Source organism: Neofelis nebulosa, chromosome 1 (genome assembly GCF_028018385.1).
Source record: "Neofelis nebulosa isolate mNeoNeb1 chromosome 1, mNeoNeb1.pri, whole genome shotgun sequence".
In the NCBI taxonomy this organism is placed as follows: Eukaryota; Metazoa; Chordata; class Mammalia; order Carnivora; family Felidae; genus Neofelis; species Neofelis nebulosa.
In genome coordinates, this window is record NC_080782.1 from 177460579 (window position 1) to 177477314 (window position 16736).

Here is a 16736-nt window from a genome sequence, read left to right on the forward strand (position 1 = left end):
ACCCTCCGTCGAGTTCTGCATAAACGGGTCTGCAGAGTTGTGCCAGGGGAGGCGTCCAGGGCTGGATGCGCACTGCCCCAGCTGTAGCACCATGAGTCACCCTCACCTGGCTTTGCTGTGTCCATTCCAGCACTCCTCTTCGTTGGACGCGCCCGCCGTCATGCTCTCATCTTTGCAGATGGTGTAGGGCAACGCCGACCAGACCTTTTTAGAGAGCTTCAGTTTCTCTTTTATGTCTGTGACCTGATCAAGAAAGCAAGGAAAGAGAGTGAATATTCTCCCCAGGCGTTGCCCATTTCTACACAAGGACACAATACAGGTGGAGGTTAGAGAATCTGTGCTAGGACTAGAATGAAACTCTATCGGTTTTAAGGGAGAGACACTGAGCCGCAGGATTTATTGCGAAGGCAAGCCTCCCTACCTCCTCCCTCAATCTTCCTCTAGCTTCTGGCAGAGAGTTCTCAGGTAATTGGCTTTTTGTTTTCCATCTTTTCTGTCCTCCCATGCTTTGAATTAAAAACTTGCGAAGCATCTCAACTGGCTCCGGGTCCCTCTCTGGCTGGGAGAAATAGGTATTCCCCTCTGCAAATTCCCTAAACATATTCTTTAGAATTCACTTGCTCGGATGTCACATAAATGCACTGAAACAATGCACCAAGAGATAAAATGCTTTTCCCAACGGTCTATTTGTTTCTGTAAGAAATAAATATTGTCACTAATTCGACTGCTGGTAACCTCCGCTCTTAACCAATTGACAGGTCCATATAGCACACTCTTGGATGGTGAGTGGCAACCCAAACCCATTTAAAAATCTCTACAGCCAGAAGAGAAGAGTCATTCCAAATACAGGTAAGTGTAAAATCCACAGCCCTATGGATGGATGGCAGGAAAAAGCTTAGTAACCCCATCTTTCCTGTTTTCAGGCTCAGCACTGACTTTTCACCTGCAGAAAGGGTAAAGACAGGGATTCAGTACCATTTTGTTTCCATAATTAGCATCTAGTTCATGCAGTCACACCCCTGACTTTCTATTCTGCCCATGTAAACATTAGGAAAGTCTATGGATGGTTGAAATGCATCTGTTAAGGGTTGAATTACGTGCCCCCCCATTTATATGCCGAAGTTCTAACCCTCAGTTCCTGAGAATGTGACCTTGTTGGAACGTAGGGTTTTTTTTCTTTTTTCAGAGGCAAGGGAGTTACAAAGAGGTTATTAGGATGGCCCTAATCCATTATGACTGATGCTCTTGTAAAAAGGGAAACGTTGGACACAGAGATATGCCTAAAGATAAGACAATGCAGAGAGAAGTAGGAGGAAGAAACCTACCTATAACCAACGAGAGGGACCTGGAAAAGAACCTTCCCTCACAGCCTCAGGAAAATCCAATCCTTCTGCCATCTTGGTTTTGGACACCTAACCTCCAGAGCCATGACACAATAAATTACTGTTCTTTAAGCCACCTTGTCTGTGTCATGTTGATACAGCAGCTCCAGCATACACCCACACAGCATCGTAGAAGGGACAACCACTGAGATTTATATATTTGAGGTCGATAGCCTTTGGAAATAAATTATTCTATGTTTACTATGGATGGAGTATAGCGTTTTACAAAAAATTCCAAAGCTCTTTTGTCAGGTTTAAGAGTGAACACAAAGGAACATCAGATCTCTGTCCCAGTCATGTTTCTCAGTAGTTCCAGATTTATATGGTCTTTGATTTTTTTTTTTTTTTAACGTTTATTTATTTTTGAGACAGAGAGAGACAGAGCATGAACGGGGGAGGGGCAGAGAGAGAGGGAGACACAGAATCGGAAGCAGGCTCCAGGCTCTGAGCCATCAGCCCAGAGCCCGACGCGGGGCTCGAACTCACAGACCGCGAGATCGTGACCTGGCTGAAGTCGGACGCTTAACCGACTGAGCCACCCAGGCGCCCCGTCTTTCAGATTTATATGGTCTTTGGACCTTGCTTATCTGTGATTCTGATGATGACTGAGGCTTCAGTACTGAGAAATGTCTGCCTATCCAGAAAGTGCTAAAGATGGCCAGAGTACTGAATCTGGGAACCCGGTACATACCCCGATGTTACTTTTGTTTTGGAGCATGAAAAGAACCCATAAGCAATGACATTCCAAGAAGTAGCTTACACACAGCCATGGTTTAGGATGGCATAACTGCACTGCACTCTCTGATTTCTGCCATTCATGCTGACTTTGGTCCATGGGTTCCCCTAACCCCTGGCTCTCCTGCCAGCCAATCTGACTGGGTAAGGACATTTACCATGAGAGCCAGTCCTTTTCTGCTGCCCTTTGGGGCACAAGTGTGGGTGCACGTTGATATTTGTTTATTTTTTGTTTGAAAGATATGCGGCCATTTCTATACAGCCATAGATGGATGTACATTCTGTTTATCGATTATATGAAAACACAACCCCCAAAAGCCAACTAATAAATGTTGAAAGACTGACAGAAAAATCACCATTCTGCAACTATCAGAGTTATTATTAATCTCAGCAAGTATTATCTATAGATGCTGTTGTGGGTTGAATTTTGCCCTTCCCATAAGATATCAAAGTCCTAACCACAGTACCTGTGAGTGTGACTTTATTTGGAAATGGGGCTGTTGCAGAATCAGGTAAAAATGGAGTCATTAGGGTGGGCTCTAATCCAGTACGACTTTGTCCTTATAAAAAGGGGGGATTTAGGCACAGACACAGATATGCACAGGAAGAACACCATGTGAAGATAAAGGCATAGATCAGGGTGATGCATCTACAATCCAAGGAATATCAACAATTGCAAGAAAACCAGTGGATGCTAGGAGAGACTCAAGGATTCCATCACGATCCCAGAAGGAACCAACCCTTCTAACACCTTGATCTTAGGCTTCTAGACCCCCAACTGTGAGACAATAAATGTCTGTTGTAAGCCACCCACTTGGTGGTACTTTGTTACAGCAGCCCTAACAAACTGGTACAAATGCAAAAAACACTGGGCGAAAGTTTGATGGAGAATAGGATGTTTACACAATCTCCAAGTATTCCCCACAGAATACTCATTATTACAAAAGGGAAACTGGTCACTCTACAGTGCAAAAACTCTGCAGGCCCCCACCTTAACCAAGTGATCAAAGTAGTGGGACACAGTGATTTTGGGTGCCTCTGGATGTGAGGTGACAAGAAGGACACATCACTTATGTAGCTAAAATTCCTAACCTGGATCCAATCATGAGGACATGTCGGACAAACACAATGTCCAAGCTGATGGACGCTATGAGACAACCAGCTTGGATCCTCCAAATATGTGAGTCATAAAAGACAAGGGAGGGCTGAAGACGTCTTCTAGATTAAGAAGAACAACAGACATGGTATTCAAATGCAGTGTCTGATTCTGGATAGGACACTCGATTGGAAAAATAATCGCCAGAAAGGATATTACGGAGATAGTTGGCAGAATTTGAATATTGACTTTGTATGACAAAATATTGTATTGGTGTTTAGTTTTCCAAATATGAGCTTATATTGTGGTCATGTAGGCGAATGTCATGTTCTTAGGAGATGATACATCCTGGACTATTTAGAAATAAAGGATTATGCTTCCCACAACTTACTCTAGAATGATTCAGGAATCATTTTCATCTTCATCATCATCATCACATAGACGTATAGAGATACAGCAAGATAGAAAATGTGGCAAATTTTTAACGGTGAATGAATCCAGATGGAAATATATAATTTTTTAAAACAGCGTTTTTTCAGTACCTTTGAATGATTTTCAAAATAAAACATGTCCAAAATAAATCCCTCACTTGATTTGTCCCACAAGGTGCCACATCGGTGTCCCTAACCTTTGCAACCTCGGACACTCCTTAGCCACTCATTCTGACTGTTCTCAAACACAAATCCCAGAAAAAGCACCAGGTATTACATACTCACCACTAATTCAGAAAACTGTCACTAGCTTCAGTACTAAAGTACTGTCAGGTGTATCTGTCCCAGAATAAAGTACACCAGAAATGACCATTCTCTGCTTACTTAATGCTAAAAATCCCTCCTTTACACTGTGGGAATCTGAACCAAACATATGTATTTTGAGACAGAGAAAGTCTAAGACGGCATGACATCCCACAGGTATCTCCTCTTTTGAGGTTTTCAAAATGTAGCCGTGTATGTTGTGCTGCTCATTCTGTAAACCCCACTCAAGCATTGTCTCTTTCAAGGAGCAGTGTCTGGCCTCCCAGTTAGCTGGATTCAACTTTCTGTGTCCACAGTGCCCTGTTCATGATTCTAAGTACTGATTACTCCAAGCTTTTGTAATTGGCTTGCTTTTCTGACCCTAAGACCACATGCTTCTTGATGCAAGGACGGGGCTCCAACTTGTCATCCCCAGGGCTTAGATGAACCAGGTGACCAATCACTCCAGTTTGCCTGGGACACGGGGGAATTCTAGGACACACCATATTTGCAGCGCTAAAACCGGGAGGTCCTGGCAAACCGGGACGAGTTGATCACACACATCTTAGCACAAGGTAGGTGCTCAGTGAATGCTGATCGGGAAAATAGATTTAATTGCCCCAATCTGCTACAAGGCCACAGACAGTCTAGCTAACACAAAATCGTGTGGTCCCACGACGTGCACTCATGTCGGAAAGGCGGGAGCAGAGATGGGCTGTATCTGGCTAAGTGAGGAGCATGTGGGCCCTCTCTGAGTCATGACAGGACATTTTGTAATCAGGTCGTGTTCACTCTGGCATTTCAGGAACCAGGTGTTTCCACCGTGCGATCGGTGGACATAACGGCAAAACAGCAACGAGAGATGTAAATGCTATTTTAACATTCTGCACGGAAACATCAGCCAATTCACTTCCAGCCCAAGGATGCCGATGCAGACAAGTTGGAAAAAAGGGACCCTATTAGCCACCAGGGACGCACATGCCTTTGATTCCAAAGAATATCCGAATGATGGCAGTTGTTTTTTTTTTCAGTACCAAGCAAGTGTTTCGATCCTTACGCTGTTGAGAAATATTTTCTTGTCGTCTCTTATTTTTATTTCTGAATAATGTATGTGACCACTTTGCTGTAGCTCCAGATCTGAGTCGTTTTTTAAATTTTCTTCCTGGAAATTTAAGTGCACACAACAGTGAGTGACGCTTTATGTTAGCAAGAACTGTTAGTAAAAAATGCGTTACTGAAGTAACAGTGAATCCTAATTCGTTATACAAATCTGATGGGAACAAAGGGCTGGGGTCAAATAGGGAATTTACAGCAGTGCCTTTTCTCTGCCTCCCACACGAACCATTCCAGGACAAATTAACTTTCGCACATACTTGCCAGCTATATTTACCATTTGTCCAGTGTTACATTCGTAGCGCTGTAATGTTAGTAAATACTGGTAATACCTGATTATTAAATGTTTTGCATCTGTGCCACCGAGAGGTTTTGAAAGTTAACTTCTGTCACATTGCAGGGCTCTGATCCAAATACTCTGTTGGGGACCACAGGGAAAACATGACCCTCTTCTAGAACTTATCTGTCTGGAGTTTATTCTGATTTCTGACAATTTAACTCCTGGCACCAGTAAAAGCATAGATTCTTCATTGAAGGCTCGGCAGAAGGTCCATGAATAGGAAGACAGAGGTACTGTTTTCATACCCATCTGTACAGAATTGCCAAATTAGACACAAGACGGAAGAAACTGACAAGATGGAATGATCGCTAAAAACAAAGGGATTAGCAAAATCAAAGAGCAGAAAGAATGATCTAAGGACTGGTGTCTGATAATTTCATTTAAAAAATGATTTTGTCCCAAATATTTAACTTGAATCCAGTTTACAGGAAATATTGGGGATACAGGGACAAAGTAAGTAACACTATAAATAAATGGTCAGGCATATTCAGTGTGTGGGATATAATATAAGACAACCAGCCTCAACTCTTCAAAAGAGGTGAAATTGTAAAAAGCCAAGAAGACTGTTCTACATGAAAAGAAACTAAAAATGTGACAACCTAATGCTATGTGTGGACCTTTACTGAATCCATGATTTGGAAGAGGTAAGTACTCAGTTTGAGAAAGAGTTTTGAGACGATTGGTGACTTCTGAATACAAAATAGACAGTAGATGATACTATTGAATTACCAATAATATTCTTAAGTGTAATCATGGTATTGTGTTTATGTAGGAGACTACCTTTGCTTTTAAATTTCTTTTTAATGTTTATTTATTTTTGAGACAGAGAGAGAGCATGAACGGGGGAGGGTCAGAGAGAGGGAGATACAGAATCTGAAACAGGCTCCAGGCTTTGAGCTGTCAGCACAGAGCCTGACGCGGGGCTTGAACTCACGGACCGCGAGATCATGACCTGAGCCGAAGTCAGCCACTTAACCGACTCAGCCACCCAGGCGCCCCTATCTTTGCTTTTAAAAAAGATTTATGTCAGGGGCGCCTGGGTGGCGCAGTCGGTTAAGCGTCCGACTTCAGCCAGGTCACGATCTCGCGGTCCGTGAGTTCGAGCCCCGCGTCAGGCTCTGGGCTGACGGCTCGGAGCCTGGAGCCTGGACCCTGTTTCCGATTCTGTGTCTCCCTCTCTCTCTGCCCCTCCCCCGTTCATGCTCTCTCTCTGTCCCAAAAATAAATAAAAAAAAAAAAAAAAAAAGATTTATGTCAAAGCTTTTTATCATGATGAGGTCCCAATAGTTCATTTTTGCTTTTATTTTCTTTGCCTTTGGAGACGTGCTGTGTAAGAAGTTGCTGTGGCTGAGGTCAAAGAGATTGTTGCCCGTTGTCTCCTCTAGGGTTTTGATAATTTCCTGTCTTACATTGAGGTCTTTCATCCATTTTGAGCTTATTTTTGTGTATGGTGTAAGAAAGTGGTCCAGGTTCATTCTTCTGCATGTTGCTGTTCAGTTCTCCCAACACCAATTGCTAAAGAGACTGTCTGTTTTCCATTGGATATTCTTTCCTGCTTTGTCGAAGATTAGTTGGCCATACATTTGTCGGTCCACTTCTGGGTTCGCTATTCTATTCCATTGTTCTTTGTGTCTGTTTTTGTGTCAATACCATACTGTCTTGATGATTACAGCTTTGTAGTAGAGGCTAAACTCTGGGATGGTGACATCTCCCGCTTTGGTTTTCTTTTTCAACATTATTTTGGCTATTTGGGATCTTTTGTGGTTCCATACAAATTTTAGGATTGTTTGCTCTAGCTTTGAGAAGAATGCCGGTGCAATTTTGATTGGGATTTCACTGAATGTGTAGATCGCTTTGGGTAGTATTGACATTTTAACAATATTTGTTCCCCCAATACCTGAGCATGGAATGTTTTTCTATTTCTTTGTGTCTTCTTCAATTTCTTTCATAAGTTTTCTACAGCTTTCAGTATTCAGATCTTTTACATGTTTGGTTAGGTTTATTCCTACGTATTCTATGGTTCTCGGTACAATTGTAAATGGGATTTATTTCTTGATTTCTCTTTCTGTTGCTTCATCATTGGTGTGTAGAAATGCAACCGATGTCTGTACACTGATTTTGTATCCTGTGACTTTGTTTTTTAACTTACTTGAAAATAGCAAAAAGAGAAAAATCAATTATCATTGAGTCCACATGAGAAACATACGGATGTTCATTTTATTTTCTTCAACCATTTCAGTATTGTTTGAAAAAGTTAAAAATAATGGAAAGTTGGGAAAAGAAGTGAGACGTTGTTGTCAGGGCACATGGTATTTAAGAGACTTGCTGAATTCAGCACAGGGCAGTGACTGACTCAAAGCAGCTGGGAGATGACTGTGAGCTTTCACTGGGCTAAGGCACTCACACGCAATCCTCAATTCTGTCGGTGCTGACATATTATCTGTCGGTGCTGACATATTATCGTTACGCCCTTTTGCAAATGGGAAACGGGGTCTTTGAGAGGTGAGGAAACTTGCCCTACATGTAGTAAATGGTGGACATGAGATTCAAATTCAAGCGTAGGCTTCAGAATTGTTACTCTTCACCACCACACTCGAGAGGAACATGTCTTATAGCCATGGTCTCTGGAGCATGGATGTTGGGTTGGTAGTGGAGATATATGTACATCCCTGGGGTGTGCAAGATGATTCAATGTAATTCAGGATGAAAACATGAGAACTTCTGTCTCTGTTTTTTTAAATATAAAAACGTAAGAGGAATTAAGCTTTTCTAATATTCAATCTATCTACAGATTGCAAGATCTCTTAATCAGTCCATCTGGCAATGGCCATTTCTCAATTATCCTGTGGAAAGAGTAAGAGTTTCAGAGTGGAAGGGGGCTCACAGTGGTAGCTCTCTCTTCCATTATCTTATTCCTGGGGTATTGAAATCTATCACGGTTCACATGTCCTGGTTAAATGCACTTATGGATGAGATTATGTAGTTTTAACTAATTAAATGGACGAGTGACTTAAAATGCCTTTTGTGAGAAACTTTGTATCTCTTTCATTTCAAACAGTGCGAGCACAAGTGAACAATATTAAAATGGTAGGCTTACTCTTGATACATCTGCAACATTACAAGTAAAACTAATAAAGATTCTTTGTTTTACTTCTTCCTTTAAAATTTGCTACTTTTTGGGGCACCTGGGTGGCTCAGTCGGTTAAGCATCTGACTTCGGCTCAGGTCATGATCTCACGGTCCGTGAGTTCGAGCCCCGTGTCGGGCTCTGTGCTGACAGCTCAGAGCCTGGAGCCCGTTTCAGATTCTGTGTCTCCCTCTCTCTGACCCTCCCCTGTTCATGCTCTGTCTCTCTCTGTCTCAAAAATAAACATTAAAAAAATTTTTTTTTTAATTTGCTACTTTTTGCATACCTTTTACAAGTTATAGAAAATATATTAGTTCAGTAGTACTTATATATAATTTATGAATAAATAGTTATTAAAGGGTGTCTATGATTCTGACTTTTGCTGATAGAGATGTGAGATCCAAAGAATTTGGAGCTTGCCAATCTATAGCCTGGGGAATGACAGGATATATTTTGAGTCATTCGATGAAATCAGTTTAACGAGGTAGGAAAGTGTATTATGATTCAGAAAAAGTTCCACTGCATTGATGAAATAAGAAAAAGGCTTTTGTTGCTAGCATTAATTCATTAAACAGTTCTAATGTGCCCTCTCTAAGTCAGGTTTTATGCTATACTCTGGGGATACAAATATGGCCAGTACCTAGTCACTACCCTTGCAAGGTTCCTAGCATCCCTGTGTAGGAAGGGGTAGAAAGACATGAAGCAAATATGATGAGGTTAAGCAAAGTGCTATGGTAGCACTCATATCAATTTGCCCGAAGATTTCTGGGGAAAACTATATTTCCTCCCAAGCAAATAAGTCTTTGCTGATATTTGCTCTTTTGTGGCCACTGAATCTTGCCATGGTGATGATGAGGAAGCTGGATAATTAGTCATTTCCGTGCAGAGGGGTTAAAAACAGAAAATGCATCATGGTCCCCCAAGTTTTCCCTTCTGACAATGGGATGGTTTCATCCATGCAGAAGCCATTGCTTTTAGCCACTGCCCTGGTCTTCAGCTCCTCCTTTTGCTACGGTGCATCTGTGATTTCCTAACTCCCAGGGAATATCTGCTCTGCAGCAGAGTCAGTAAACAGTGCTGTGCATGTCTTGGGTACTTAAGAAATATTTGTTGAGTGAATAAATACATGAACAGTGCTGCCGATTATCTGCTAAGGGAAGTAAGATTTCAAAAATGATTGATTATCTGCCAGCTACTCCCTTCTGGACTTTCCTTTGGAGAATAAGGAAGACATGGACAAATTCTGCTGGCCTTCCAAAAAGAAGTGCTTTCCCTTGACCTGATTATCCCCTGAGTGAGAGTGGGATCTCAGATGGCCCCTCCAATCCTCTAATTAGGATTCTAGTCTCTTGTCATCTCAAATGTCATTCTAGGTGTAATTTACACAGGTATGACAGAAGAGCCTTGGAGATCTCAAAGGCAATGTTGGCTTGGGGAAAAAACTATGAGAGTTTAAGTAAAAATGGAATGAATCCCATCTTAAGCAGTCTTCACAATCCTTATAAAGACACACTATTTCCAGGAACTTACCTTTGGTTTTCTAAGCAAGTGACCTATTAAATACTGATTTGGGGTGTTTTTGAACTATTATTACCTTTGTCTCCCGTGTGGATCCTTTGATGGGGCACATTTGATCTCCCCCAAGAGACTTTTCCCATGGCCGTCCATCTGCCTACCTGAGGCCCAAAGTCCATCTATACTGGACCTTTTCTTTCTCCTAGATCTTCCCTGTGAAGTGTGAGAAGTGAACTGTGAGAAGGCCACCTACTGTCCTCTGTCAATCATGCCCACACCAAAATTCACTTCCCTGGGTACCTGTTGTGTGCACCTGGCCCGATGCCTATTTGTTCACGATTTCAGAAAGATTCCAATGTACCTATTTCATCAGTATGAAAACATAATGTAACTGGATGTAAATAATATATACCATATCTTTAGAAAAAAGATGGTTAATATTTAAAGGGCTATACACTAAATAATACATATTGAGGGGGAAAAACAATGTGAATATTTTATAGGCTGAAGGTCATTTGTTAGCTTGGGAAAACAATCTGTTTAAAGAAACGAAGTCAGCCTCCCTTTTACCTCATGCGCAAGGCCACTTTACTCGGTCAAGTTAAGGGAAATTCACAGTGCATAATACTATTCTTGCAACCCGAGAGTTTAATAATCCAGTTTCAGAGATCGTGACCTCGCCCAGCTTTACTCCAGAGAAGAATGATCATTTATTACAGCACCAAGTTCAATTCACGGTGTGAGCCTGCATTAGAATTCAAGTCGTGTATGTTCCTTCAGTGATCAAACAGAGGTCTGTGAATGAACCTGTTCACAACTTCTCACACTCACTTGAAAACACATACAGACTGTCTGGAGTAGAATATTTAAACTTCTGAAGTCACGGAGGGAATACTAACTCTTCTGATGTGCCCAAACGTCTGTAAACGCAACCCCCCCGCCAATATTCTTGAGGAAGTAGGGGTTACTAATGCCACTTGACTCAACGAGGAAGCTAAAGACGCAAGATCTGCTCAATCCAGCCACTTGATTTACGTTCAAGTCTAGACTCAAGTCCCTTCTGCTGATATCGTTTTCAGCGTCCTATTCCCTAGAACTTCAACTTCCCATTTCTTTTGAGTGTGTGAAAGTCTTTAGTGTTATTTTTCATGTCTCAAATTGTTTACAGGGTAAGGTTTAGGGAGGTCCTGGAATGCATGGAGAAGTCACTCACAACATGTTTCCTTTCAGGAAACTGTTAACTAAGTTTCGGGGATGACATTAGGGTCCTGGGGAACACAGTTTGTCAGTGAACCCAAAGCAGACTTTGGCCGCACGACACACGAAGCATTGTCCTGAATGCCTGAGTCACTACACAACCTAAAACCAGCCTTACGTTCTGGGTTTTCACAGACATTCCCAAGGAATCCAATAATAAGTTCTGGTCTATTACCATGTTTTTCAAAATATTTCAAAAATATTACTATATTTTTTGAAAAATATTACATACCTCTCCATGTGGTGTGGTACTTTTTATATTACTCCCTAAGGAGACAAACACACATGTATTTTGTAGGGAAAACTAAGAAAGATGAAAAAACCATTAGGAAGTGAGAGAATCCTTGAAGTTCAGAAAGACAATGCTTAGTTTTGTTGAGTTTCTCAGGGGATTGGGAATTGGACGAGAAATTTAGAGGCTGTGTCATCCCCTCTGGCTTCAGGATTGGAGTTTCTTGAGTACGTGATGACATGGCAGTAAGAGCATGACCCTGAGAAGACAGATGAGGTCTTTTTTCTGGCAAAGCACTGGTCTTCATGGTGGAATAAATATGGGAAAACCAGAAATAGCTTCCTATGTTGTTCAGGTCAGATTTTTGCAGCCCATTTTAAGAAAACAATACATCTTCAAATACTCATGTTTATACCTCATGTTCTGATTGTGCCTCATTTCCTGCGGTATTACATTTTAGGCAAGTAGGGTAGTAAGCATTCTACATACCTTGGAGATGACAGTCTGACACTGAACTAACATTGAATTCAATAGTGAAAAGGAAAAGACAGGGAGACATTAGGTCTGCAGAAATGCATATGAATCAAAGTATTATTTTGCACAGTGCATACTGAAATTGTGGTACTGCTTACTTCTCAAGTGTGAAAACAGAAATAATTTCAAGGAGTGGTTTTATCATTGAATCATGAAATTCGGAGGCTCAGCGGAGCTCCCATTGTCCAAAGCTTCTAGGGCATTCTTGACAGGTGCTCACCTAGACTCATATTTAAACATTTCCAAAGATAGATATCAGTGCCTAGTGTAAAGAGGACTTGAGGTTTGCTGCCTGACCCAGAGTAAGTCACTTTCCCTCTTGAGCAGTTCTGTGTATCTTTATAGACAAGGCTTGACCACAAAGCATAAGCATATTCTTGTTCTTCCTCTTGTGACTGACATTGAGACTGAGCCCCCAATCTTTTTGTTTGCTTTGCTTTGTTCTTTGTGATTTATAGCTAGTTTCAGCACCGAGAGTGGATTCTGTTTTTCTCTGACCATCACCTGGTAAATCCTCCTTTTCCTTCATTTCTGACCTTGGGGCTGTCCAGTCTTTGCTCTCTCACTCTTTGCCCTTAGCTTTTGAAGTCAGCTTTTCCTTCCTTGATTGTTAACTTTGTTCTCTGTCATTTCTCAGGCATTATCTGGGTAGGGTGGGCGCAGACATCCCCAAGGAGCTTTCCCTGATCCAGAGCATGTATTGTGACAAGTACTGATTCTAAACTAGGTTAATAGATATGTGGTCTTCATAAAGCAGGAAAGGAAGATCTCAGATGCAGTCTCAAACGAAGAGAATGAATTCAGTATTTCTAGCAGTTACGTAAGGCACGTTAAAGCCATCAGGATATTTAGTAACACTGATCTGTTTCCACCACCATCTCTTCTATCGCTATGGAATGAAAACTTTTAGCAATTCTTTGTGGTTTGAAGAACAGATATCCTCCACTTTCCCTTCATTTCCTAATGTCAGTAAGATCATGACAATGGCCTGGGACTGATCCCTTTGTATAGAATTGACCTGGACAAAAGCACTGATTCCGAAAACTGTCAGATAAAGCTTACGTTTAATAGCCCAATTTTGCCTATGTGAAACAAAGATTGACGCTCTGAACATCCAGTCTTGGTGAAAAAATTCTGATTCCTTGCCAACTATTACTTCCTCATAGGGTCTTTGACGATACTCAGAAAATCCACATAGAATTTCTACTTCTACTTCTGATTGACATAATGCCATGATTCAGATAAGCACATAACCACCTGAAGTGACTCCTAAAATATGGAAATTTCATCTTCAGGGAATGAAATCCAGGACATTAAAAGAATTTCTGCTACTTTAAAAAAAAAAAGGGAGGAGGTGTAGCAAAATATTACATTTTGAGTTTGGGCACTCCTGAATATTTTAGAATTCGTTATTTAATTCCAAATGATTAAGGCTGTATTCTTTCATGCTGCAGCTAAGACACAGATGTGTATTCTTTCTCTGAAGCCACTGTAGATATTTGGAACTTCCCAGGGAATGAGAAGCTTACCCTTGCTCACCTGAGACTGCAGTAATTGTGCAGGACCTTCTTAAGAAAGTCACCGCAAATGGGATTCCCCCCACCAGGGAGTGTGCTTGCAAAGATGTTCACATATTCGAAAGGTAACTCAGATACAGCACAGACAAATATTCAGAAAGTGGTAGGTGGAAATCAGACGTATTGAAATTCTAAAGTCCTTTAGGGTGGAGATGGGTCACCCTAAATGTCTTATGGAGTATGTAACAAAAGGTATATAAATCTCTTTAAGGCATGTGTGATTTCATTTATACTTAATTGTGTAGACTGGTACTATGCGGTAGAACATAAATGATATTTTTTGCCCCCATTGTGTTACATTTTTTATCTAACACAATGCTCTGCCTTTTCCTTCATGAATCGAATTGGGAATTGCTTCAAGTTCAATTGCCAGTGATTTGGGCTTAAGGGATTTTGAGGAACAACAAAGTGAGATACTAATAAATGCACCCAAGAACATAGATCCGAATCATTAAGACCTAAGGATGTCTATGAACTCTACTTCAAACAGAGAGTCTATACATTGGGAAGAGAAGAGCATGATTTAGTGGATAATTCTTTCTGTGAGTCTCAGCTCTAATGTCCCCCAAAGGATTCCTCCTCTGACATCCATAGTCACTCCCCAGTATGTGCTCCAAGAGATCCCTCTGGTTTTTCCTGTCATAAAGATTTCCCCATTTATTGTAATGGGTCTTCCCTCCTGAACTGCAGGTGACATAGGGGTAGGACCTTTGTTTTCACCACATCCTAGGAGATGGGTGTCCCATCTGGCACAAAGCCTAGTTTATAATAGTACTTAACAGATAGCAAATGAATGAATGAATGGGTAGATAAATGAAGTAGAGTAGGCAGAGGGTAAATTTAAATTCTGATACTTCAAATTAAATTGTAAGTGAAATTTAAATTCTAGATGCTCTTACTTGCAAAATAACTTATTGCCATAGGGAGGAAGGTCTTTCTTATAAACTTCCCTATTTCATGGAGAAATGGTTGCTCAGGGTCTATTTATGGGTAGTCAATTCAATCACACACACACACACACACACACACACACACACGTTTAGTGTCCACAATATACTGGGCACACAGTGATAGATACAAGATGGTCCTGCCTGGGTCCTGCCCCAGTAGGGACAGGAGATTTACATATAAATAAGCACAGTAAATCACTCATTCATTTATGGGCTGTAGGGCAGAGTATGATCAACATTTTATTATTGAGTAGACGGAGGGATCAAGGGAAGCTCCAAGGAAGAGGTGACAGTTGAAATGCGACTTAATGGATGAATAGCATTTTGCAGGTAGAAGACTGGGAAAGAGCTGTTTTTGGCAGAGGGACCCTGAGTGGCAAAAGCTCATAAATGTGAAGCCTCTTCAGTCAGGGAGAGAAGTGCCCCGTGCTTGGAGATGTGTTTGCTTTAACTGTAACTTTGGCAAAGTCATAGAATTTCCCTACAAATTGGTTTCAAAATGGAGAAAGTACCACCTTCCCAACTATCTTCTTAAAGATTTAATAAAGTTTATTAAGTTTACATATTGCTAGGGCACTTGGAGCTGGGAGTTCTTAATGCACAGAAATATCGCCATGGGGACAGATGGCATAGGGTGACTAAAGTGCACTCTTTCTTGGAAATCAAGTTCTTATCCCTGTGAGGTAAATTACCTTTTCCTGGGAGCCATCTGGTTACCTTAAAGATCCAATTTACCCCATGGAGCATCAATGAGGGGTGCCATTTACTCCTGTTATGATTAGACTCCATGATATAATTGCACTTGACTTTCACCTTTATATCTTAAGCATCCAATAACCTAAATAGGTTCTCTTAGTCTCCTACAAGCAGCAAGGATGTCAGAGATCCCCCTTTGTAGCTCTAGTGGGAGAGAAACAACCTTGTGAAATGGCAGAATGGCCTTTCTGGGCCAGAAAGCAATGAAAGTTTAAAGCAGCGATATCCAATAGAAATCGCATGCAAGTTGCATGGGTGAACTACGTATGTAATTTAAAATTTTCTAGCAGCCACATCTAACAAAAGTAGACTGAAGCTAATTTTAATAACATACTCTGTTTACCCTATATATTCAAAATATCATTTCAACATTAATAAATACATAAAAATTTTAATGAGATATTTTACCATTTTTTGGTACTTGTCTTTCAACGTTCAGTGTGTATTAGGACACTTAGAGCACACCTCGATTCAATCTACAGATATCTGCAGTGCTCAGTAGCCACATGTGACTAGTGGCTGCCATATTGGATGGCACAGGTCTCAAAATCGAGTATGGTTTTTACATTCACAGCACGTCAGTTCTGTCTATAGCACATTTCAAGTGCTCAATAGCCATATGTGGTTGGTGGCTAGAATGCAGGTTTAAGGTCCTTCCTTAGCATATCTGAAGTGAGGACCAGTGATGTAAGAGGGCTGGATTGTTTGAATGAGTTGAAGACACGCTATTAGCTTAACATGAGAGCATTCTGCACATCCTGAAATTTTGGGGGTAGGTTGCACATCAGATCAGCAGAGTTCATTTGCACCTCTCTCTCTCTCTCTCTCTCTCTTTTTATGCCATTCTCCCATTGTCCACTGCCTCCCCTTAACCAATTGCCCAAAATGCATAGGGAAAGAACTGAATTGAAGTTAGGTCATATTTGCAATTTGGCTGAGATCCAGCATATCCCCAGAATTGTTTCCATTTATATAAATGGGAACATGTTGCGTTCAGGTTTGTGACATCTGCCAATGTCACAAAGATTTCTTGGCTTATGTTTGTTTATTTTACTGAAGTATAACAATCATCCAGAAAAGTACACAAATCATATATGAAAAGTTTGAAGAATTTCTTCCAAGATACCCATAAAAAAAAAATCTTAAAGGTTTTTCCCCCCCTTCTTTTCACAAGATTTACTCTCTTGAATATTAATTGCATCAAGCCATTGATAATGCAGAAGCTATAGGTTACCAAAGAGCAGAGAATACCTTATTGATTTACTGTAATTTTGAGTTATAAATTGCATATTGGCTCTGGGAATGTACATGCATTTTAAAGACAGAAGCCTGTCAAAAAGTTGATACAGAAGAAATTAAGTGCAAGGCAGCCCAGTATCATTCCACCT

The 16736-nt window shown here is 40.9% G+C and overlaps 1 protein-coding gene across 2 annotated transcripts in view; it reads right to left on the minus strand.

Annotated features, from left to right (window-relative positions):
• GPC6 (glypican 6) overlaps positions 1 to 16736 on the minus strand; it is a 1126333-nt gene that overhangs the window by 23045 nt on the left and 1086552 nt on the right. For both annotated transcript variants that reach the window (XM_058681995.1, XM_058681985.1), the window contains one exon: positions 107 to 243. In XM_058681995.1, the coding sequence (XP_058537978.1) occupies positions 107 to 243 (137 nt within the window). The remainder of the gene's footprint in view (positions 1 to 106; positions 244 to 16736) is intronic.